At 42.1% G+C, this 24,232-nt stretch overlaps 1 protein-coding gene across 1 annotated transcript in view; it reads left to right on the top strand.

Moving 5' to 3' along the window:
• The first annotated feature begins 2,958 nt into the window (after positions 1-2,958).
• The window catches only part of LOC121461634 (soma ferritin-like), a 44,389-nt gene continuing 23,115 nt past the window's right edge, over positions 2,959-24,232 (top strand). Inside the window, 4 exon segments of the mRNA XM_041672724.1 lie at positions 2,959-3,069; positions 3,883-4,026; positions 5,044-5,166; positions 5,952-6,176. Coding sequence (XP_041528658.1) covers positions 2,959-3,069; positions 3,883-4,026; positions 5,044-5,166; positions 5,952-6,176 — 603 coding nt within the window.

The raw sequence follows: 24,232 nt of genomic DNA, 5'->3' as shown, positions 1-24,232 counted from the left end.
TTTCTCCCTACAATTCAAAACCTCTTCTCCCTTTAACCACGGTGCTCTAGGTTTCACTAGGGCAAATGGTTCCCTCTCTGAAATTGTTAATTGCACCCTCTTTCGAAGCTTGTGACCAAATATTGGTCAGAGAGATATGGAGGAATCTGTTGGGCATGGCTATGCTTTACTCTGGCTTTTTCTAGTATTTCTGGGATATAGACAAAATGAAGGGAATTAAGTCAACCACTGCGAACCCCAAAATGGAATCTCTGTGTGAAGTAAGAGTACTATGCTCCCTAGACTGCTATCTCTGTACAGTTATATAAAAAAGAAAAACAATCCAATTTTGTTCTAGTCACTGTATGTGTGTGTGTGTCGAGGGTGGGGGACTGTTTGGTTCCAGCCACAACCTGGGCCTGACAACTGCAGTGGACTGTTTTCTGTTTGGGAATAAGCAGCTGCTTACATACACAACAGTAAATAGTGGCCTAGCTCCCTTCCAGCTCGCAATGAAAGACAAGAAAAGGGAACATGATGAATGAATATTCCTTTTCTACAGAATGAAGCTGGACAGGTCCTGGTGAGGACATCACTGTAGCCGTGTTGAATGAAGAAAGCCTGCCTCGCAGAGTGGCTGTGGTCCGCCCCACTTGTCGTTTCTATACACAATACAGATTTCCATCCCGATCACCAGATACATTGGAGTAGAGACTTCCAACATAGAACCTGAATTCCCAAGGACAGCTGAGGCCTGTGGAAATCATCTGGCATCCACTTACACGGTAGCTCTCAATCTGGCTAGAGTCCTATGATCTCCATCCCGACTTTTGCAGGCTAGGCACACACATGGTGCACATACATATATGCAGGCAAATACTCATACAATGAAACAAGAAGAAATGTCTTTAAAAATAATGGTGAGTGATCTGCACAGGTGCCATATTTTTGGCCTACTCTGGCCTCCAAAGCCCAGCTATTCCAAAATGCCATCGCATGTCCGCCTCTCCAGGATGCTGCCATGGAGGACCTGACAGCTTGTTCCTGTCAAGCCAGCACAGCAGTCTCTAGAGAATGCCTCCACTTCCATCTTACTCAAAGATTCCCAACTGTGTCATAAATGCCTGGCAGAACATTACTGAAAACTTTTCAGGAATATTCTTTAACCCCTTCTCTTCAAGGTACGGCCCTGCCCAGGCAGTACCTGGCAGTAGGCTAGGAATGCAACACCTCAGGCTCCACCAATCACAATTCTGCATTGGAACAAAGGTCCCAAGTGATTCCATTTCTACATGAACTGTGGTCTGAGAGACACTGTCTAAAACCACCTCTCCTTTTCTAGGAGTAATCTCAGACTCTATTGGAAACAAAGGCAGGGTTGGGTCAAGAAGCAAAAATGGTACCTGAAAGACACGTTTGCAATCGTTCCTTCTTTAAGATCACCTTGTTTAACTCTGTCCCAAGTTTGAACATTTGGCTCCTTCCCTCGGCATGAGTTCTCCCTCAAGAGGCTTCTTCATCGTTCACCACCTCACAGAGATGGACTTTGAGGCAATTGCTATTACCTTAAAACCGTCTCACACATCACGATTCTTACTGCTCACCCTCCTGAAGCTTGGATTAGTCTAGCACCCAGATAGCTGCCATTTCCATTCACTTCAAGCAGACAGGGCTTAGCTCAAAGTTAAGGTCTGCCAGATGAGAAAGTTTGAGCTTTCTTTGCAGGGCAAACCCATTTTCATCAACAATGACTCAGCACATCCCTTCAAGCATGCCGTTACCAGCCTAAAAATAGAGAAATAGATGCAGGCTGAGCCCCAGAAAAGCCTTTGAAAACATGAATAAGAAAGGAGTCAAAAAGATGCTACTTTGGAGATAGGTAAATTACAGCCTCATCTCTTAGCTACAGCTGGGTGTGGCAGGCTGCAGGTGGAAGGCCTTTCTTCTATCTCCACTTCTTCATCTTCCTTCTGCTTACAAGTCAAACTTAAAGTGCCAGGATACTAATGAAATCCTTACGACTCCTCCTCTAACAGACAGGATTATGATATTTCATAACTCTACCATAGTCTACTGGAAGCTCACTTCTGTATGAGGAGGGAAGGGGTTGTAGTGTTTCCTATAAACAAACGTGTTCTCAACATGCTTCTTAGAATCTGATGTATATCAAACATTACTCTTCAGGAAGTATACTTGCATTCTCAAATAAAAAATAAAAGGAAGGAAAGTTTGTTCAAGCTGAGGGTGGAGGTGGGGGTGGCGGGTCAAGGTCATCACAAGGAAACCCACAGAAACAACTGACCTGGGCTCATAGGAGCTCAAAGACTCTGGATTGACAGCTAGGGAGCCTGCATGGGACCTACCTTGTCCCTCTACATATGTGTGACAGTGTGGTAGCTTGATCTACTTTTGGTACTCCTAGCAGTGGGAGCAGGGCCTGGCTCTCATACTTTGGCTGGCTTCCAGGAAACTTTTCCTTATACCTGTTGCCTTGCCCAGCCTTAATACAAGGCGAAGAGCTTAGTCCTACCTCAACTTGATATGTCAGGATTTGTTGACATCCATGAGGGGCCTGGCCCTTTTTGAACAGACACAGAGGAGTAGTGGATTTGGGGTGGAGGATGAGGGGAGAGAATTGGAGGAGGGTGGGGGGAAGAGGAAACTCCAGTTGGCATGTAAAATAAATGAATAAATTTAATTAGTAATGATAATTTAAAAAAAAAGACTGAGAAGAAAGATTGGCCATTGAAGAAATTAGAAGACAAATCCTTGCATCCCCTTCTAATCCATTTTTCTCCATTTAACTTGATTTCTTTACCCAGGCACAATATCTCTGTTGGTAGATTGGCAGTTGCAGCCTCAGGTGGTCGTGATTTCATCTCATTGCGAGGAGTGGGCTGTGATCACTCTTCTTAGTATTTAAGAGACTCTCCAGTGAATAGGCAGCACATCTTAGGGCTGAAATTTCCTATTGCTGAAATGGCACCTAAGAAGAGAGCAAAAGTGGAAATCATTCCCGACGAGTCTTTAACTGCTATACATCAAGTCGCCTGTATGCTGATGAACATCAGTGATGTTTATTATTTCTTGGTTAGTAGGGCTCTTGGGCAGCTATGTGGGGACTTTGCTCTGATCTGGGTGATGATACATTTACTTCTTACCTTGCAGTCTAACATTAGGTGAAACAGTGGTTCAATAGGGAGACTTTGCTAATTTATAACTCTGATAGCAAATTACAGGCTATGAAAAGGAGAATCACAATTCTCCAGTTGAGTTCCCAAAGTTATTGGGGCAAAAGCCAATGGTGGCAGAATAGTTGTTTTTTTTTTATTTTTTTTTTTTTTTGTTTTTTGTTTTTCAAGACAGACTTTCTCTGTGTAGGTCTGGCTATCCTGGAACTTACTCTGTAGATCAGGCTGGCCTCTAACTCACAGAGATCCTCCTGCCTCTGCCTCCTGAGTACTGGGAAGTAGGTTCCACTACTACCTGGCTCAGAATAAGCAGTTTAACACCTTAATGCAATTTCATACTCAACGTTGGTATTCTAGGATTAGTACGATAAATCTACTCTTAGATTTTTAGTAAATCTGCACTAGGCTTCTGTCACGGATCTATACGGTTACTGAATGAAACTGATAGTGTGTATGGTAACATATCTGACCCATAGACAAGTCATATTGTAGAAAGATTAGGGACTTGTTTAGGTGACTGCTCTTTGGTATAGTCTGAGTTCAGGGGAAGAGAAAATTCTAGGATTTAAAGGACAAACCAGCCACCCAGGAACAACCAAAGACCTTTTCTAGATGACCACTGAGACAATCAACTGTTTTCATGAGATTACTACCTAAAATTTTAACTTCTCTTATTGCCATCTCTTCCCCCACATTCTCACCCCAATCCTAGAGTTACTATTACAACGATGAGGTGGCAATGGCTGGTTTTGGAGCACATGTTCAGGACCAGGCTGTGACAAGATGGCACGAAGCAAAAAAGTCTCTGAAATACATCACAGGAAGAGGTAATAAGGTCTGCCTTCCAGATATTCAGGTGACTGTAATTCTATTCTGATCATTTCTTTGGGGGCTTTTGACTAGATCTTAAATACAACTGCTTGCTACCTAAACTTACTAGTTAGTTTATTCTTGTTCTTAGTAGCTGAACATGAGTCATTATCTTCAGGCCTAAAGCTTGGCCACAACAGACCTGTTTAGCTTTTCTCAATGAATCAGCCATGGAGATCTCTGTATCACAAACCCCAGTCCAATATCAGGACAGTGAGAAATGCAAATTCATGACTCTCACCCTGACCCAAGGAACCTGATTGTGAATGGGGCCAAGAAGCTGTGTCTTAAACTCCTCAGATGATACTACTCCTCTGAAGAGCTTAGAGGCAGGGCTCTCAAGAGTTCTCCCTGGAGCTGTACCATCCTTTTTCAGTGGACAGAAAATTCAGGTAGACCCTCAAGGATTTATTATTGTTGTGTCGTCAATGTCTCTTACTACATCGGTCTCACTGAATGCCAACACTCCAAAGAAACAATCTGATCTTAACTGTTGTATCCTAGCTCAGGAATAGTTGGGGCAGCAACGCACACCTTCAGTCCCAGCACTCGGGAGGCAGACGCAGGCAGCTCTCTGTGAGTTTGAGGTCAACCTGGTCTACAGAGTGAGTTTCAGCACAGCCAGGGCTACCCAAAGACTGTCGCATCCATTCATCTGTAAATGTCATTTTAGATGTGTTTTTATGAAGGAAGTACTTATCTTCTACACAACAAAATCCAACCATCATTATAGAATTTCAAAGGCAATGGAACAATTATTAGCCTGTACTTTTTGCCCTTAATACCCTTGCTATGCAGCAACTGAATTTGTCAAGGATCTTTTTACTGTCCTGATGTCCAAATCAATTAATCAAGATGACTGAGGGGAGCCAGGTGCCAGTCGTTAAGGCTTTGATTCCACTGTGCTATACGAAGAGTGAAATCCTTCTCACTCACAAACCTAGTCCTCCTCTTAAATAGAAATTACCCGAGACAGGAAATTGACTACCTTCATTTCCAACAGAGACCTGAAATGAACAACTGGGATCATGTTAACTGTATGACAACTGCTCTAAGTATGGAAAAAGAATTAACCAATGTCCTGCAAAATCTGCATGCCTCAGCCTTTAATATTGGAGATACCGAAGTAAGTAGCCAACTGGTTCTGATAATCTCTGGGATCCCTTCGTAATAGTTGGTGAGCACTCTGGCTCAAAGTGTACCTTCTCTTTCACTAAGCCCATTGCGTCTCAGGAAGTCAAATTGAAGAAAATGTCACACAAAAGTTCTCCACCCCAGTTAGGCAATGGGCTCAACCAAGCGGCTCTATGAAGGTGTAAGCAGTTGACCCTTGTGTCAGAGCACTAAGTCTTGAAAATGGGTTATTTGTAGCCAGTCAATCTCCACGTGATACAAGTAATCAGGATTGAAAACTTGTCAAGGGCCTGGAGAGATGACTGAGTGGTTGGGAGCATTGACTATTTTTCTAGAGGACCCAGGTTCAATTCCCAGCACCCACAAGGCAGCTCACAACTGTCTGTAACTCCAGTTGCATGGGACCAGACACCCGTGGCAAAATACCAATAGACATAAAATAAAAACTAAAAAGAAAAACTTGTCAAGAAAACCGTATCCCTTAAAGTGATCTCCACAGTTGATATTCTTCATCACTCACTGCAAGTAGGCACTTGCATCTACCTAGAGGCTTTAAATGTCTTTGATCTGCTCTTTGGGTTTGGGACCTTCAATATGCATATGAATCACCTGGTCCATTTGAAGACGCAGGTATTGATTTAGTGGGTCTGACAGAGCTTGGGAATATTTTTCTGCTATGATCTGGGCACTTCTGGTTCATGGGCTAATATTTGGATCAACTGCCTCTCGGTTCGTAGATAGTCTTTAATGGAGTTCTTTTCTATTTTATTTATGTAGACATTAAAATTTGTGAGAGAGTTCATACCTAAACAGAACACAAATGAAGCATTGTTGGAAAAGGAAATCGCTGAGCTGAAGAGGCGAAATGAGGAGGCTCAGATGTAGGAGGAAGAGGAGGAGAAGGGAGAGGAAACATGCCTGCACCCTGTCACCCTGACTTGGAAGCTGCCAACTGAGTGGTGGCAAATAGGAGCAGCCATTTTATTGCCGGTCCTAGAGTCAGTAATTTAAAGTCTGTCTTTTCCACTTGCCTGAAGAATGTTTTCCTTCTTATTGTCTCATGGATGAAAATAAATCTGCTCTGCACTGTAATTTGTATAAAGAAGTTCCCGCACATGGGTTAGGTTGTAGCTGAGTGGTTCAGCAGGACATCCTGGGGGATGGTATTATATACATTTTAAAAAGGTATCTCCCACCCTGTCCTATGGTCCGCCAAGCGCTCAGTGCCAGTCAAGATTAGGTAAATTCTGGAGAAATTAAGAGGCAGAGATGTAGAAGGTGGATATGATGAAAACATGTCTTATCTGACATTTCCAAAGAATAAAAAACTGGATAAATACAAGAAACTGCAGTAGAAGAAGCAGTCAGACTTGATCTCAGTGCACTCCCCTCATTATGTATATTTTATGCCTGGAGAGTAGGGTTTTAAAAGAAATTTTTCATGCAGAAAGGTGACCCTTCCCTGAAGGGCATAAAGCAAATAGCTCCTGCTGCCAGGTGCTTTCTCAAGGCAGCAACAGCTGCGGCTGGGTTATCCAGAGGTAATTAACTCTCTGTAGTCCGGAGGACACTGCAAACTTATTTGCAGGTGCAAACAAAGACGTAAACTTGGGTCAGATTTTTCAAGACTGAGGTGGGTAATTCAGGATAGATATCAAGAGCTGATGTGGGCAGTATAGGGTAGAAGTCTCAGGGCTGATGTGGGTAGTACAGGATAGACTTCTCAGACCTGGATATGGGTAGTGCAGGATAGACTTCTGAGGGTTGATGTGGTCAGCATTTCCTGAGAACAAATGGGAACCTGTTTAGGATTGTGTCCCAGCTACAAAACTTACTAGCTCCATGCCCATGCATGAGCTTTACCTCTTTTTTTTTTTTTGCCTCAGTTTAGTCTATTAAATGGAGCTAATATTTCATAAGGTATAAATTCATACGTGAAAAGTACTTAAAACACCACCTGTCCGAGTTACGCATCCTGTTTATATACTGCTACTTATAAGCATGAGGAAGCTGATATCTAAGAAACATTTCTAGTAAGAAAATAGCACGGGGGAAACTGGAGGACTATCTTAAGAGAAAGGTCAATTTTGTTGGAACAAAAAGATATGGGTATAAGAATCAGCCACAGACACCTTTCACAAATTTTAAGAGGATCAATATTCAAATTGCCAATTAAGCATTCTAGAAGTCATCTCAGATTCTCAGCTTGGGCTAATAGGAAGAACCTGCCTCAAAATAAAAGGCAGGAAAGAGCAAACATTTTGTTTTGCTTTGCTTTTTGGTACTACCTAGTATTTTTCTAAAACATCACCATCAACCTTAACATTTGTTTTAACTATTTATTTATGACACAAGGGGTCATGCATTCCAGGCTGGCTTCCGATTCGTGTAGCCAAGAATGAGCTTGAACTGATTCTTCTGCTGCCTCCACCTCATAACGTGAGTGTCCGTGGACTAGAGATGCAGATTAAGGCATCCCAAGTGTCATATGAATGCAGTCTTAGTTTCACGGAGAGTTTGTGTAAGAGAACGAAGAAAGATATTGTCAAGACGCTATGCGAATGCACTAGTGGCTGCATAGGCTAGATCTCTAACCTCTGTTATAGGTCCCAGGCGCTAGGATTTTAAGTAAGTGGAAACTAGCTATCTGTATGTTCCAGGAGGATTTACTGAAGTCACACAAATGCTGGGTCTCACACACAGAGGTAGGCAATAAACAACATGTAGATGCTGTGCCCTGCACAGCTCCAGTGTTTGACCTAACTAGGTCAGCCAGGAAGTGAAGAAGGGACAAACACAGATACGTGGACATATGAACATAAAAACTGGAGTCTGATGAGAAGCCTCAGTACCTGGAAGCTCAGATTTTTTTTTATTTTATACAGAACAAGGAAGCAGGTTTCGTTAATCTTGGTAGGGACAGTTCCTATTGGGGAGGGGGCAGTCTTCTGGCTATAAAGAACCACAGTGAGAAAGCTATGGTGGACATTTTCAGCACACACTGTCAACACTCACACTCAGACCCAAGGAAGGTTTTGCTATTACTCTGAACCTCACCCAGGAAAGGCATGGCCATTCCCATGCACCTGAAACACTGGGTTTCTTGATATGGCCATCACCATGTCAGCAATGCACACTTCGTTAGGACTTCATTTGCTCCCCACACTTGGAGCAAAAATGGCCCAAGACAGTTTGACTCTGCACCTGCAACATTCCATCTCCCCACAGGCATTGAACTTTTAATTGCTAATAAGCCTGGGGGAATAATCACAGCCATAAGCTTGCTAAGCATAGAGGTCATCCCACCAGAGATTCCCCTAGCATAACCTAGAAATGGTGCTCACTGCTATGCTAAATGCCACTGGTTTGAACTGTGAGCGAAACTGAGAAGAGATTTTGGGCTTCTTTCTTTCTTTCTTTCTTTCTTTCTTTCTGTCTGTCTTTCTTTTTTTCTTTCTTTCTTTCTTTCTTTCTTCTTATTTTATTTTACATACCTTGAAGATAAGCACAAGCTTTCATGTAGCAACTGATGGAAGCAGATTCAGAGACCCACAGCCAAGCACTGAGAAGAATTTTGTACCTGAGAAAGGTGAGTTAAAAAACATGGGTGTTTCACGAGTAGTCAACTTGGCTGTACTTCTTTCAGTGTTGATAGTTTTTACATTGATTGCTTTTATTGTTGTGTGTGTATATTTTTATTGTTGTTGTTTTCTGAGGGATAAGTTCCTCTCATGGAAATATACATATCTTTAATGTGTGTCTCCATGGAGAATTCCATGTGAACACTAGCAAAATTAAGATGCATATTTTTCTTCAGTATCCATGTTCTCTTCCAGTCAATACCTTCCACACATGAATAGGCATCATACTCATTTCTACTGTGTGCATACTTTTGTCTGTTGATTTTATTTTGTTACTATGTGGGATATTAAACATATAACCCTATGCATCTTTGATCTAATTTTGAAATTCTGCAACATACTTCTACAATGTGCAGAATCTTGCCTCTGTCTTAATTTTTCTTGTGTTTATTCAACACATCTCTTTGAATGAAGTCATCACCCTGAATTTACTGTTTTTGATAAGTGATTGAGCTATTTTCCATTTTTGAGCTATTACAAAAAAAAACGGCTAGGTACACTCTTGCACAATTTTGGTGGCTCTGTCTCTGTGTCCTCATTTTCATGAACTATATTTTCAGATGGTAAGATAATTTAAGTCATTGATACACACACTCCCAAGACAGTTCTGCCAATTTATACTCCCATAAGCAATGGAAAATGTTTTTGGTCCCATGATAACACGATATATTCATCCACTTTTTAGTAAATTTTAATATGACTACAAATTTAAATATTTAAAAATTTGTAATATTTAACCTGGATGCTAGGAACTGGTCTACACTTCCACCCAGAACTCTTTCACAATAGGTAGCCTGGGATTCACAATTACTGTACAATAGGATACTATCTCATCATGCCTGCATCAGACAAGGTCACTCTAAGATCATAATAAGATGAGAGAAACCCACACATCATAATGTTGTTCAAGCAATCCACAAAACATCAACTGTCTTCTCTCCTTACGAATGGAAACAACTGTTGCAAATATAACTTGTCCTCGCCCAATGCTGCTCTCTGTGTGGATAAGATAACAGTTGTTCACAGCAGTGTTGTAGATCAAAACCACAATGACATAGCATCTCATGCCTGTTAGAATCTATCACCAGATAAAAATAGTACATGCTAGCAAGGATGCAGAGACAGGGACAGTCCTAAAAATTGTTGTTTATTGGTGGAGGATTAAATCCCAAGTGAATGTATATTGTTGACACAAACATGGCCATGTCAAGGACCCCAATGCCTCAGATCCAGGGCAATGGCAAAGCCTTCTTTTGGTCAAGGACAGAGACTGACTATATATGCAGAAAGTATCAACCACAACTTCCAAGACTGCAGTCCAGCACTGCCATCTATACAGACCCACTACCAAGGCTAGCTCGCCCACCTCCTCATTCAGTTGTAATAAATCTGACTCCTTGTTCAGTGATATATAATAAACGTCCTAAGCTTTCAACCTTCTATTGCAGTTCCATCGGAGCTCACTACCCAACAGATCCCAGCTTTTCTGTATGTGTGAGTCATTTCTTCATTCCCCATCACCCCAGTCAGGTCAATCCTAATGTCTTGCAGGTTGTTGCAGAAGGGAGAAATGCAAATTAGCACAGTATGTTACCCTGCAATCCCGCCACAAGGTTATTTATCCAAAAGAAATGGAATAAGCAATCAAATGCATATGTGCAGGCCCATAATTACTTCAGTACTATTTACAATAGCCAAGATATGACATCAACCACGGTATTCATCACTTGATAAATAAATAAATAAAAGAAAGAAAGAATAAGTGTGCTATATATGCACAATGGAATATTATTCACAAAAATCATATCATTTATGGCTATGCAGATATAACTTGAGGCACTATGTCAGGTAAAATAAATCGAATAAAAAGACAAAAGGCACATGCTTCCTCTCATCTGTGGAAACCAAGTGAGCTGAAGACATAGAAATACAGATTGCAATGGGGTCACGAGAGATTAAGAAGGGGATGTAAGAGAAATAACAGTGAAAGGAGGAACAGTGCGTACCAAAATAAAGTCAGAGGGGAGAAAGTAATCCTGTTGTCATAGGATAGTAACAAAACTATATCCCACAATTAATTACATATTTTTAAATAACTATAGGAGAATGGTTTAAAGGGCTCAAACATAAAAATTTTGTAATATTTGAGAAGTTGGAAATACTAATTATCTTGATTTGACAACTACATGGTATATTAAATATATCAAAGTACTCTTCTGTATCTCATGGTTAAGTACAGCTGTTATATGATATTAAAATTAAAGCTGAAGATTGAGTTCAGTATACAGTACCCAGTACCCAGGAAGAACCATTTCGGTTAAAAGTATGCATAACTTTCTTTAAAAGGATGTCGAGTTACAGAATCCCTCTACTTTCCAATCCTCTGGCAAGTCCCACATTCTTAAACTCAAATCCAAATCCACCCGGCAAACTTTAAGCAGTTTAACAGGTTTGACCACCTCTCTGCTTGCCAGTCCCTACCTAGAGCACTCTTCCTTGCTGCTAGAATAACAAACACAACTCATTCAATCACAGGCTTCTCTAGAGGTGGCCTTTGGCTAGAGAACACTGACAACAGCTTCTTATAATGTAAAATGCAAGGGAAAAGCTGGACACATTTCCATACTTTAATACTGCTTTTCTAAAACAGATCAAATGAATTTTTAGAATGATCCTAAGAAAAACATAGCAAAGTCATGTATAAACGGTTTTATCAAGAAAAAAAGGTGTAATTGTTAGAAATAATCCTTAAGAGGAGCCACTCTGCCAACGCAAAAATAACTCCAATCAGACCAGATTAGACCAAATCAAAGATGACCATGTTTAATGAATGCAGCGCTCCTGGGTGGCGTGGGAGCATGGTGGGGGAAAGACAAAGAGGGGGGAGTCCTGGCAAACCCCGAGATCACGTGTTTCTTTTTCTTTTTTTTTTTTTCTTTTTTTTTTTTTTTTTTTTGGTGTGAGTCTAAATAGCCTGTGGGAGTGGTCCTGACCCTCCCTGGGGAGGGGTCAGCACTTGGCGGTTTCCCGGAGGTGGTGTCTGGACCAAGGCATCTCCGAGGGGGAGGGGGCTTAGGATGGATACCAGGGACTGCGATGATGCTTCCAATTATCCCAGACTCCTTGGATATAGGGGTATTAGAGGGCTGGGAGTCTCAGTTCCCATCAAACATCCCCGAATTTTTGTATGTAGGGATATCGGCTCAAGTCTGGCTACTTCCTGCAGGCATGGGGTGACAAGGGAGAGGGGAGAGTTGAAAGTTGGTGGGCTCATGCTCAGCGAGAAGTGTGGCTGGAGCAGCTTCCGGTTTACTGTCATCCTGGAGTCTTCAGGCAGCTGCTTTTGGAGGAAACTGAGAAGGCAGGTGAATAGGAGAAAAAAATATTGTTATTCTTGGTGCTATAAAATGGGGCTAGCCATGGAAGTCATTAACTGCCACAAAGAATGGGACAGAGAGGTGCCCTGGTTGTATAGGTGAGGCTTGAATGTGTAATTGGGATACAATGGCATATAAAACCAGATTTTAGTTTGTAGGTGTCCTTGATCCCGGAGAGTTGGTACCAATGGTGAAGTTCCAAGAGCTGGTGCAGGTGTTTGGCGTTATCTGGAGAGTGCTTTGTGAGTTGGTCTTGGCCCAGGCAGCAGAAACTGGATGAGGTTAACATAGCAGAACTTTTTCTTGGAACCTGTAAAAGAACTGGAACAGATTTACATTTTGGTGTCATAGCAAAAGGCTATTGCTTTAGGTTAAAAGAACATTTTAGAAGACAATTAAAGGGAATTGGGAACTCTGGATTTTAGAGATACACCTGTTAGTCCTGGATTAGGAAGCCTGTTAAAGAGGCATACTTGTGTGTATTTTAACAGGAAACTATTAAATGTCATGGATGAAGTAGTAAGTTAACAATATCTTAAATTATCAAACGCCATTAGACAGATCTGGGAGGGACAGATGAACAAAAATGAGACCGCTTTTTAGCTATGCAGCCAATCCCAAATCTTCTCCTTAGTCCTTGGAGAACACCAGTCTTAGAAGCAGTGCTTGCCGTTAGCTGCTGAGTACAAGAGGCCCAAAGATTTTTCCTGGGGGGGGTAAGATTTAGTCTACCTGTCTTGGCAGAAGATCGATTCCCTGGGTGAAGCATTCAGGAAGCTAAAGAGGTGAAAGGCTGCTCACTGCTGTGTGGGTGGGTTTGCCAAACCCAAAGGCAAACACCTGGTTCCAATAAAGACCACAAACTGAGACTTCCCAGGCACCACCTAGAAACAGATCATCCAAAGGAAATTTCTAACATTCCAACCATTGTAGATAGGATCACCTGCCAGTACACGCCCATTGCTTTTCACCATGATGCCCCTAGACAAATGTCAGCCAATCGGGGGTCCTGAACCTTAGAAATCCCTTACCCCCACCATTGCTACTATAAAAGCCCAACCCTAACTGAGCTCTCTGATCACTCAAATAAGTTGGATACACAGAGACCAAGTTTGCAAACGTTTGTAAGAATAAAAGCTCTTTGTTCTTATATACAGGACTCAGTCTCCTAGTTAGTTTTGGGGGTACTCTGTGATCTGGGCATAACAAAAACCAATCCATGTTGCTAGACAAAATAAAAACCAAGAATGGTATTTTGAACAAAAGTATAATTAATACATATCATTATGAGTTTCTGGAGGTCAGGTTTAAAAGTCATTTGGTAATCAACAACCATTTGTCATTTTAGAAGTTATAGTTCAAAAAATAGACATGATCATGTAAACCTGTAATCTTAGCTCTTTTTTTAAATTTCTATTTATTTATTTATTATGTATACAGTGTTCTGTCTGCATGTATGCCTGCAGGCCAGAAGCGGGCACCAGACCTCATTACAGATGGTTGTGAGCCACCATGTGGTTGCTGGGAATTGAACTCAGGACCTCTGGAAGAGCAGTCAGTGCTCTCAACCTCTGAGCCATCTCTCCAGCCCTAATCCTAGCTCTTGAGAGCTGAAGGCAGAAGACAGGAAGTTCCTGGCCAGCCTGGGATACAGAGTGAGATAGCACAACCTGGCCACGGGTGGGTGGGGGAGTTCTTGGTCAGCTATGAGTAGACAGAAACTCAAATGTGCTGAAGGGTAATTATAAAATCATACACTGGCCTGGTGATGGTGGTGCATCCCTTTAGCCCAAGCACTTGGGAGGTAGAGGCAGAAGGATCTCTGAGTTCCAGGCCAGTCTGGTCTACAAAGTGAGTTCCAGGCTACAGGATAGCCAGGGCTACAGAGAGTAAACCTGTCAGGGGGAGGGAATGAAAAAAAAAAAAGGAACAAACACTCATGCAGTGAAATCTTTAAAAACCATCTCTTTAAAATCAGAAAACAAGATCAAAATTAGTGCTCTCTCTATTTTATTGGCATCTAAAATTACCTGGTGCAAGCAAGAAGGAAACACAGAACACACAACAGACCCTTTTAGGAGTTTATTGGAGGGGGGGTGCACAGGCCTGGTGAGGTCGGTGTGCAGAGAGAGAGAGAGAGAGAGAGAGAGAGAGAGAGAGAGCTGAAGATGGTACCTCGAGCTTTTAAAGGCTGCCTAATGCATGCGCACAGGGGGATGAGGTGGTTATGTCAATCACAGATGATAGAGTTCACACATGCATGCAAGGGCTCACACAGTTGAGTCAGATGTTGGTGATGCAACCAGCCACACACGGGTCATGCAGGGTCCTTTAAGATCCCCGGGGCCATTAGTCACTTCTGCCTGAGGGCACTAGTAGCCCTAGAACCCAGAAGTGTCAGCCATGCCCTGTGGCTGAATCATTACATTCCACTCTTTATTTATTATAAAAATTTGGGGGGGTTGGGGTCTTTAATGGATGGGAATGGAGCATCATAAAGTCTGTTGTGACTGCTTCCTGCTGATTCTGTGGGCATTATCAGGTCTCTTGAGACTGCTTTTTGATGATTTTTGAGGGAGTCAGAGAGTTGAGATGCTGACCATCTCAACTTGTTGGGGTGGCTGATTACCTGTGTGTTTTTGCCAGGCTCCGTGCAACTGGCTGGCTGGCAGCTTGGACCTTGCAAGATGCTGGAAAGGCAGAAAATTAAGACTGGAAAATATTTTAGATCATGGTGATTAAGGAAGTAGAGTCCCAATATGGAAGATAGAGGGGTGTTTTTGGAGGGTGGAGGAGGGAATTTCCCAGGGGTTCCCAAGACCAGGAATAATAAGGAAATAATTAAATGATACTTATTCTGGGCGAGTCTGGTCTATTTAGATATGTCCAATTGGCTCCCTGGAGCTTATGAAAAAGTGTTTGAAAAGAAATAAATTTTAGGCATATTAAAAGCTTATGATTATGATGGTATAGTGTTGGAATAGAAGATGGTGGAGAGAAGGGAGGAAAAGAAGGGGAAATTATTAGAAAGGGGAATTATTAGACCCCTCAATGTTTTACCTGAAGCAAATCTTAAGGCACTTGTTCTCTTTAGCATCATGGTATTACCTTACCATCCAGGAGACACTGCTGCAGTCAGTGATAAACCTGTCATGTTAAAGTCTGTTTTGTGAGTTTTTGGAGTCTAGAACTGTGACTGTCCCCAAACTCATTATTGTTTCTTACCACCTGGGCTTTTGGGAATCCTTGTACCTCTGGCTCTGTGTTTGATGATGGTCCCTGTAATAACAACTGAGTGGTTAACTGGAAATTTAAGTATGACATTGGAGATATAGAGAAGTTGGTAAAACAGATAGGAGAAAGAGGAAGAGGGAGAGTATATGGAGTTTTGGGCAAATGAGAGTTGAGTATGGTGATGAAACTTTTATTTTTCTGGAACTGGAGAAGGGTGGCTGATCTTGGTGCCCTCTGGAACTTAAGGGTGCAGAGACCTGTTTGACTTACCATATATGAGGGGGGTATTTTGAGCTGGAAGAGTAAAAGGTTTAAGGTGAGACAGGTGGATCCAATGAAAGAGTCCCTAGACCTAGGCTGCTGTGGGAATTACAAGAATTACTTTAAAGGGGCCGTGACATTTATGGGAAAGTGGGGAGGGGCATTGATCTGGTGAAGAGAATAGTACCTGATCTCCTCTTTTAATTGGCGGTGGGCATGAATTAGCACATGGTTGAGGTAATGAGTAGCAGTAAAATCCCATAATAGGGAGCAAAGATGGGATAACAGCAGAGTAAGAAGGTGATCAGGAAGGGGAGCAGTTTTAGGTGAGAGGCCAGGAGTTAAAACTGGCCATCCATACATGAGTTCAAAGGGCAAGATGGAAAGGGAGCTTTTGGGTAGAACTCTATGCCCCAAAAGGGTCAGAGGCAAAAGTTTTACCCAGTCAAGGTAAAGCTCCTGTAACATCTTAATGATTTTTAAAGAACAGTTAGTTTGTTCTGCTTCCCTGAAGACTGAGGGTGGTATGGGATATGAAAATGCCAGGGAATATTAAGAGCCTTAAATAAAGTTTAAGAGATCTGGGAGGTAAACTCCGGGCCATTACCCTACTGAAGAGAGGTTGGGATTCCAAACCGGGGGATAATTTCTCAAAGAGGAACATCGGAAACTTTCTGGGCCCTCTTGTTAGTGGTGGAAACTCTTCAATCCATCCAGATATGGTGTCCACCAAAGCCAGGATATATTTAACTTGTTTGACTATGGGCATATGATTAAAATCAAGCTGCAAGTCAGTTCCTGGAAGGGAGCCCCTGGCCTGGTGGGTGGGAAAAGGGAAGCTATGATATTTGGTCTTGGGATCTGACTTTTGACAGATTTTACAAGAGGCAGTGATAGCTTTTAAGTCCTCAGGGGTGGGCTGGAGGTGAGCCTTGACAAAATAAAACAGAGCTTTGCTAATAGGATAAAAGAGCTGCTGTAGGTAGGACAGAATTTGTTGGGTGTCAGTTGGTGTATGCAAGAATGTGGGCTGTAGTGTATGAACCCCCTGAGGTGATTGAGGTAGGTTTGGACTCTGAATGCTGCTGTCCTAGCTGCTTGGTCAGCCCAGTTATTTCCCGTGTAAATAATAGAATTGTCAGTCTAATGAGACGGACAGTGAATAATTCCTATAGCCTTGGGGAGATAGGAGACTTTTAACAGGTCCATAATGTAACCCGAGTTAGTTATGGATCCTTTTATTATAAGAAGTAAGAAGCCCCCGCTCCTTCCAGATAGCTGTGTGGGACAGGAGCATATGAAAGGCATATTTGGAGTCTGTGTAAACATTTAAAGATTGTCCCTATGCTAACTGGAAGGCACGGGGAAGGGCTAAATTCCCCCTGATTAGTGGTATGGGCAGGGAGTGCCTGTGCCTCTACCACCCCAGTATCTGACACTATGGCATGGCCTTCTCTACGGGTCCCATCACATCAAAAGGAGCTGCCATCTGTGTACCAGATATAAGTGGCCTGGGACAGTTTGCCCTCCTGCATATGTGAGGGGTGGGGCAGTAGGTCCTCTAAGGCCTCGATGCAGGAGTGAGATGGGGAATAATTAATGTTAGGCTGAGGGAGGAGATTTGAGATATCAAGGGGTGGGCAGCATTGGAAAATGAGTGTGGCATCTTCTACTAGTGCCACCTGGAGGCAAAGGACTCAGGAAGGAGGTAATGTTTGTAAGCCTTTGTAAGTTAAGAGATGGAACAGATTTTGGTGGGAGAAGACAGTGGTGGGTGACCCAAAGGTTAATTTCTTTGACTCACAAATAAGAAGCTCAGTGGTTGCTAAAGTGTGCATGCAGTATGTCCAGCCCTGAGTGGTGAGGTCCATCTTCTTTGACAGGTACGCTACAGGTGCAAAGGAAGGTCCCAGTTGATGCCCTAGGACCCCAAGGACATATCCCTCCTTCTCTGTTACATAGAGGGAAAAAGGATGAGTTAAATCTGGGAGATGAAGAGCTGGGGCCTGGATAAGGGCCTGCTGGAGTCTCTGGAAGGGTTTAGTAACCGGATAGAGAAGGGGCTCATGCAGAGAGCTGGAGTTGGCTCATATAAGGGGCAGGTAAGGAGAGAAAAAGAGAGGATCCAGGAACACAGGAAGCCAGCTATTCCTAGGAACAATAAAACCATTTCTTTTGTAGGAGGAGCTGCATTAGCTTTTTCCTGTCTAGGGTAATAGCTTTTTGGCTTGGGATAATAATTAATCCCAAGTAAATAACCTGAAAGATAGACATCTGGACCTAAGAAAGTGAGACTCTATAGCCCTTTTTGGATAGGAAATTTTAAAGAATGGAGGTATTAGTTTTGCTGATCTCCAAGGATGGACTGCAAAGTAAGATATCATCTATATACTGTATGAGTTTAGAGTTAGGGAGAGACAGTGAGAGTAGATCAGCAGCTAAAGCCAGACCAAATAGGTATGGGCTCTTCCGGAATCCCTGAGGAAGGATGGTCCAGGTGAGCTGTGTGGAAAGGTGAGTGTCAGGGTCAGTCCAGGTTAAGGCAAAGATATTTTGAGATTGAGAGCTGAGAGGAATAGAGAAAAAAGCCTTCTTAAGATCTAGAACTAAGAAGTGGGAGGTTTTGGGGGAGATAGTAGAAAGAAGTGGGTAAGGGTTAGGCACTACAGGATAAAGAGGGACCACTGCAGAGTTAATGAGCTGGAGGTCTTGAACCAGGCAATAGGTTCACTAGGTTTTTTAATAGCAAGTATTTTTAACAGCAAGCCCCTATGGTTGGGGGCTGTCCCCCCATTTCTACAAACACCAGAAGATTTCAGGGAGCTCAAAGGTCAATTCCTTGAGTTCAGAGGAGAAATGGTTAAACTAACCAGAATGGGGAAACTCACAAACTGAAGCTGGTGGTGTGCATAGAGGTCATGCTCAGGCAGATGGGACATGTGGTTGTTGTGGAAAAAACACCCGGTTCTGGATTCCGACCCCAGGAGAAGGGCAGAAGAGCTTCCCGAGTCTCACAGCACCAATGAAATTATCTGGTTCAAGTTAGAAGGAAACACGGAACACGCAACAAACCTGCTTACTAGTTTATTGGGGGGGCGGGGCGGTGTACAGGCCTGGTGAGGTCACTGTGCAGAGACAGAGAGCTGAAGATGGTACCTCGAGCTTTTAAAGGCTGCCTAATGCATGCTCACAGGGGGATGGCGTGGTTATGTCATACGCAGATGACTGAGCGCATGCATGCACACAAGGGCTCATGCAGTTGCCCTTGTCAAACATTGGTGATGCAACCATGCTGCACATGGGTCATGCAAAGTTCTTTAAGATCCCCTGGGGCCCTTAGGAACTTCTACCTGAGAGCTTGTCAGTACGTGGGTACGTGCGTGGCCTAGGACCCAGAAGTGTCAGCCACGCTGTGTGGTTGAATCATTACAGCATCCTTGCCAGCTTATTAATATTTAGAACAAAGTTTCTAAAACTTTTAGCAACATTGTGTCAGTTGCTTAGTACCACATGTTCCTACTTCTCTTCCCAAAAATTTATCCCATAAAATAGCAAACATTCAAAAAGCATGAAATTAAGAGAAGAAAACAAATCCTCTGCAAGATAGAATCTAGACTGGCAGACCAAGGGAAAGAAGCAAGAGTGGCCTGGGTGTGAGATCTGCTGTAGATGAGATAGGTCTACAAATAAATAGTCTCTACCTCATACACAAATGCCTGGGCACAAGCACTTAGACAAACTCTGGCAGACAGACAGATATGGCAAGGGGCCATAGATGAATAATAAAGACAGCAAACTTCTCACTTCTTCCTCATCTGAGACAAAGGCATGGCTTTTGTCCTCTGACCACTGACCTATCCTCCAAATTCAAAGTTAGAGCAGGTCTCATTAGAACTCTGGGCCTAACAGCTTCCTCTTGCCTTTCTTTAAAGTGACCAATCCTGAATTCAGGGAAGAAGACCTGCATTCCAACACACCAAAGGTAATTCAAAACCAGAGCCCTCAGGGAGAAACCAGACAGCTTCCTCCATTTCACAGGGCTTTAGTACTTACTGTTTGCCTTGCTGTGTGTGCCAACCTTGAAGCTTTTCTTTAACAGTTGACTCTGCAGCTACACCTGAGATTTTCTCCCTGCAGATACCTGTTGTGCTGCGATTATGGGTTTCTTTTTTGATTTTTTTTTTTTAATTTGTAGAGAAAACAAACCCAATCCAAGGTCCTTAGATAGCACCAAAATCACAGCTAAAATCATTGTGGATTTACTGTAGTCAATCTCCACTTATTTTAGTTCTGTTCACTCTGCCGTTCATTCGTATCCCTCCCTACCCCCAATAAGAACAATGTTTTACTTTGGATGTAACCTGCAACTTTTTAATAGTGAATATATGCTTATGCTTAGTGGGGAGACCAAATACACAGGCACAGTTTTGGCATGTTTCTTTCTATCTGTATACCAGCATCACACGTTTAATCACAGTACTTTCTGTTTGCTATCTGTGAACCAGCATTAAATACAAGAGCATTCAGCACTCAGAGAAGCACTAAGAATATGTTCCGAGTCTGATAAATATTTACTTGTTTATTTTATGTAAATTGGTACCATTATCTGCAAGTACAACTTTATGCCAGTAAAGGGCATCAGATCCCACTACAGATGCTTGTGAGCACCATGTGGTTGCTGGGAATTGAACTCAGGACCTCTGGAAGAGCAGCCAGTGCTTTTAACCACTGAGCCATCTCTCCAGACCCCATGTTCTGTATCTGTCTTCTGAGTCTGTCATAACAAAGTACCACAGACTGGGTGGCTTAAACAACAGAAAGATATTTTCCTATAGTTCTGGAGGCTGGAAGTCTGAGATCAGGGTGCGGGCAAAATTTCTCCTGAGACTACTCTCCTTGGCTTGTACATGTCTGCCTTCTCATGCCCCATTTCTCTGCGTGTACTTGATTCTGGTGTCTCTCACTGCATCTGAATTCCCAGTTTTTACCAGCACTTCAATGAGATTGGATCATACCAATCTCACTTTCCTTCTAGACCCTCTCTCAAATGCCCCTCCGTTCTGAGGCTCTGGGTGGTAAAATCCCAACGTGTGCATTTGGAAGGACACAATAGTGCATGGGGAAAAAAATTATCTGAAGGAAGGAAGGGAGATATGACAAATGTCAAGCTAACTCACTGTGTTAGTAGAATTCAGCTGCTGCTATCTAAACAAAGGATATTCTGTGGGTATCATGCAAAATTCTAATTATAAATCAGTCACTTGAACTTCATCAACATACCATAATTTCAATAAACAAGACTCTATAATGAGCGTTATATAACTGTAGTTGTTAGACCTGCATGTTACTTTGTAACCTTCATGTCAGCTCTGTTTTAGTTTGGGATCTATTGTTAGAAACGTTCAGAGTTCACCCCATTCCATCTGCTAACAAGTCCATGATCTCTTGGTTCTCTGCAACATGATTCAGTAAGCCCTGATGTGAATAATAATTTTCTGGGTCCTTGATCGTGGAAAAACACAAGCCTGGCCTTGACACTTGAAAGACAGTTGAACTGAAGGGGGTGGGGGGAGGGGGAGGGAGGGAAGGAAGGGAAATGGGAGGAGGGGAGGAGAGGGAAATTTTATTTTTAAGTAAAAAAATAAATAAATAAATAAATAGAATTCTCGAGATACAAAACAAAACAGAAAGATAGTTTAGATGAACTCAAACCTTTGGCTACAGCTCTCTTAAGTGTTGAATGTAGATAGTGTCCGTTTCTGGTGTTCACTCTGGCTATGACAACTTGGCTTTCCTTCCCAAACAAATGACACAGTGTTCTTGTCCCGCTGCCCAGTTATGACTAGAATCAGCAAGATGATCTGGCTTATTATTAATAAATATAGCTTATGTATTAATAGACACAGATACTGGCTCTTGATACTAGTTTTGACGCTGATTATTCTAGGACAATTTATTCAGGTTTTGGATGGAATGTTCAGCACAGTCTTACTTCAAGAAAGCATCCTAAACCAGGCATAGTGTCGCACGCTAATCCCAGCACTCAGGAGGAAGAGACAGGGAGATCTTTGAGTTTGAGGCCAGCCTCATCTACATAGTGAGTTCCAGAACAGCCATGACTCATTCTCGTGCTTGTCCTCCATGGCTTGGTTTGCATCTGATTGTAGGACCTACCATTATTCATATTTTGAAGTCTTCTCCCCTTCAATTTAAACTTTCACTTATTCTGTTTTACAAGTAATTTTGCTTCTCTCTTTCATTTTCTTCACTTTTCACATGAGAATAAAATCTGTGTCTTCTTGTGCTTCCTGTGGTTTACCTTGTGTACCTTATAATTTAGTTCTTCCTTGATTCCTCCATCTCTCCCATAACTTTCACAAGCAACCGTTTTATATCCTGTCTTTTCTGACCGTTGTCTCCTTTTAATTGGCCATCCTAGTGGGTTTTGGCCATGTTTTCTGAGGGTTTATATTTTCATTGTGTTCCATCTTACTTTCAATTATATCATTAACTTATTTGTCTTTTTTTCATGTTGGAGTATTATGTTATATCCATCCTCTGCTTTGGAGAAATATTTCCCAAGTTAGTGTTAGTTGGCAGGGAAGCTTTTTTCTTGTTTGTTTTTTTAGCTTAGCATTCCGTTCACCCCATTCTTCTCTAATGTATCTCTCTTTGGGTGCCCTAATTATACAATTATTTTGTTAGTCGTATTGAAGTGAGTTGGGAATTTTCTCAGTTAGAAGGAGGAGCTGCACAAGAGGCTGTCACTTTCCACATTCACAGCACCGTTGTACGGCGTGTGCTTCTTCTGGTGCCAAGGCTCACCTCTCACCACCAGTTCTGTGCTTCTGTGGTTCTTTCTAACCCTCAGAGGAGAAAACTTCACCAAGAGATCCCATTCCCAATGTGTTCTCAAACATGCCTTTCCAGTAAAGGTGCTGTTTTCTTGAGTGTATCTCTGCCCAGGGCGTCCCCTCACTCCCAAATTTTCTACATTGACTGCTTTTCTCTCCCACTGCACTTCCACCGCTCAACTACCGCAGTTCTCACTAGGGATAGCTCTCACTCTTTGGGGAGTAAATATTTGCTTTTAATTTTTGATATCAGCTCTTTATGAAATCCCACTCTGCATCTCATTCTGAGATACACTCATGGCCATTTTAAGGCTTTCTGCAACCATACTGCTGGGTTTATTTACACACACACATGTGTGTGTGTGTGTGTGTGTGTGTGAGAGAGAGAGAGAGAGAGAGAGAGAGAGTTATTATACAGAGTGCCCAAAGGAAATATGGGAGAGACCGCACAGTATAACAGATACCATAAAACACAAGCATTAAAATACATACTTCATAAGTGTGAGGGAATCCCTCTAGAAGACAAAACTCCATCCTGTGTTTCCTCCAGAAATAGTTCAGGAGGTGGTAGCAGACAAAGTTGTGCACATAATACAAAGAAGCAAGACTTCAAAATTGCCACGGAGACTAGAAGAAACCAGGTGAATCTGTAGTTCCAGGGAAGAAATAAGGAAAGTCATGGAGTATTCATCGGACTTATTTTTCTGACTCCTACCTGAAATTCTTGAAAAAGTTAAGCCATTCATCCCGACTTCAAATAGCAACTATAAATATACAAGGAGAAAGGGAAGAAAAGAGTGGAGAGGAAGAGGTGGAGGAAGAGAGGAGAATAATTGTCCTGGCTTGTGTAAAGTTGTAATTATTAGATAAAGGAGGGTAACTAAACATTTTGTTTCCTCTCTTTTTCCTTCTATATCTGAGGTACAGGTTGTGGCTTAGCTATTAGTAGAATTTCCTGTAGGAACCAGGAAAATAATCAGTGCTAAAAAATCATGGCTTTCCTTATGCAAACTCTTTATTTTCTGGAATCACAAAACATATATTTTAATTTTAGCCTTGTATACTAGTTATGTTGTAGATTTATTTTGCATTTCTTTATGACTGGAAAGGAAACCTTTTAAACTTATGAAATTGCATGTGTCAATGTGCTGTGGTTCTCTGTAGGGCCAGAACTGAATCTGACTAAGAGGAAAACCATTACAATGGAATCTGTCCACTTTAGAGTCTGAATTTTCCCACTATCAAAATACTGTTAGTTCATAGCATGAAGGCTTACTGATGCTCACAGATACTGTTGTTATGATATGATGATCATTGTGCTTAATCCTAAGACATACATGAGCAACTGCTATATTTATAGACAAAACTTATTTGTGTCACTACTCAGTGTTCAAAAATGTGTTATAGGTAGAAAATAATTCCCTTTAAAACACCACAGCTTGTTATACATGATAAAACAAAATTGTTCAATATTGTTCTTCAGGCCGGGCGGTGGTGGCGCACGCCTTTAATCCCAGCACTCGGGAGGCAGAGGCAGGCGGATCTCTGTGAGTTCGAGACCAGCCTGGTCTACAAGAGCTAGTTCCAGGACAGGCTCCAAAAACCACAGAGAAACCTTGTCTCGAAAAATAAAAAAAATAAATAAAAATAAAAATATTGTTCTTCATACTAAATCAATTCAGTAAAACAAG

The sequence above is a fragment of the Microtus oregoni genome, unplaced genomic scaffold, assembly GCF_018167655.1.
Source record: "Microtus oregoni isolate MIOR12 unplaced genomic scaffold, Mior012 000023F_ref0000262, whole genome shotgun sequence".
Classification (NCBI taxonomy): Eukaryota; Metazoa; Chordata; class Mammalia; order Rodentia; family Cricetidae; genus Microtus; species Microtus oregoni.
The sequence above is the reverse complement of the archived record's forward strand: the minus strand, read 5'-3'. Positions and strand labels throughout refer to the sequence as shown.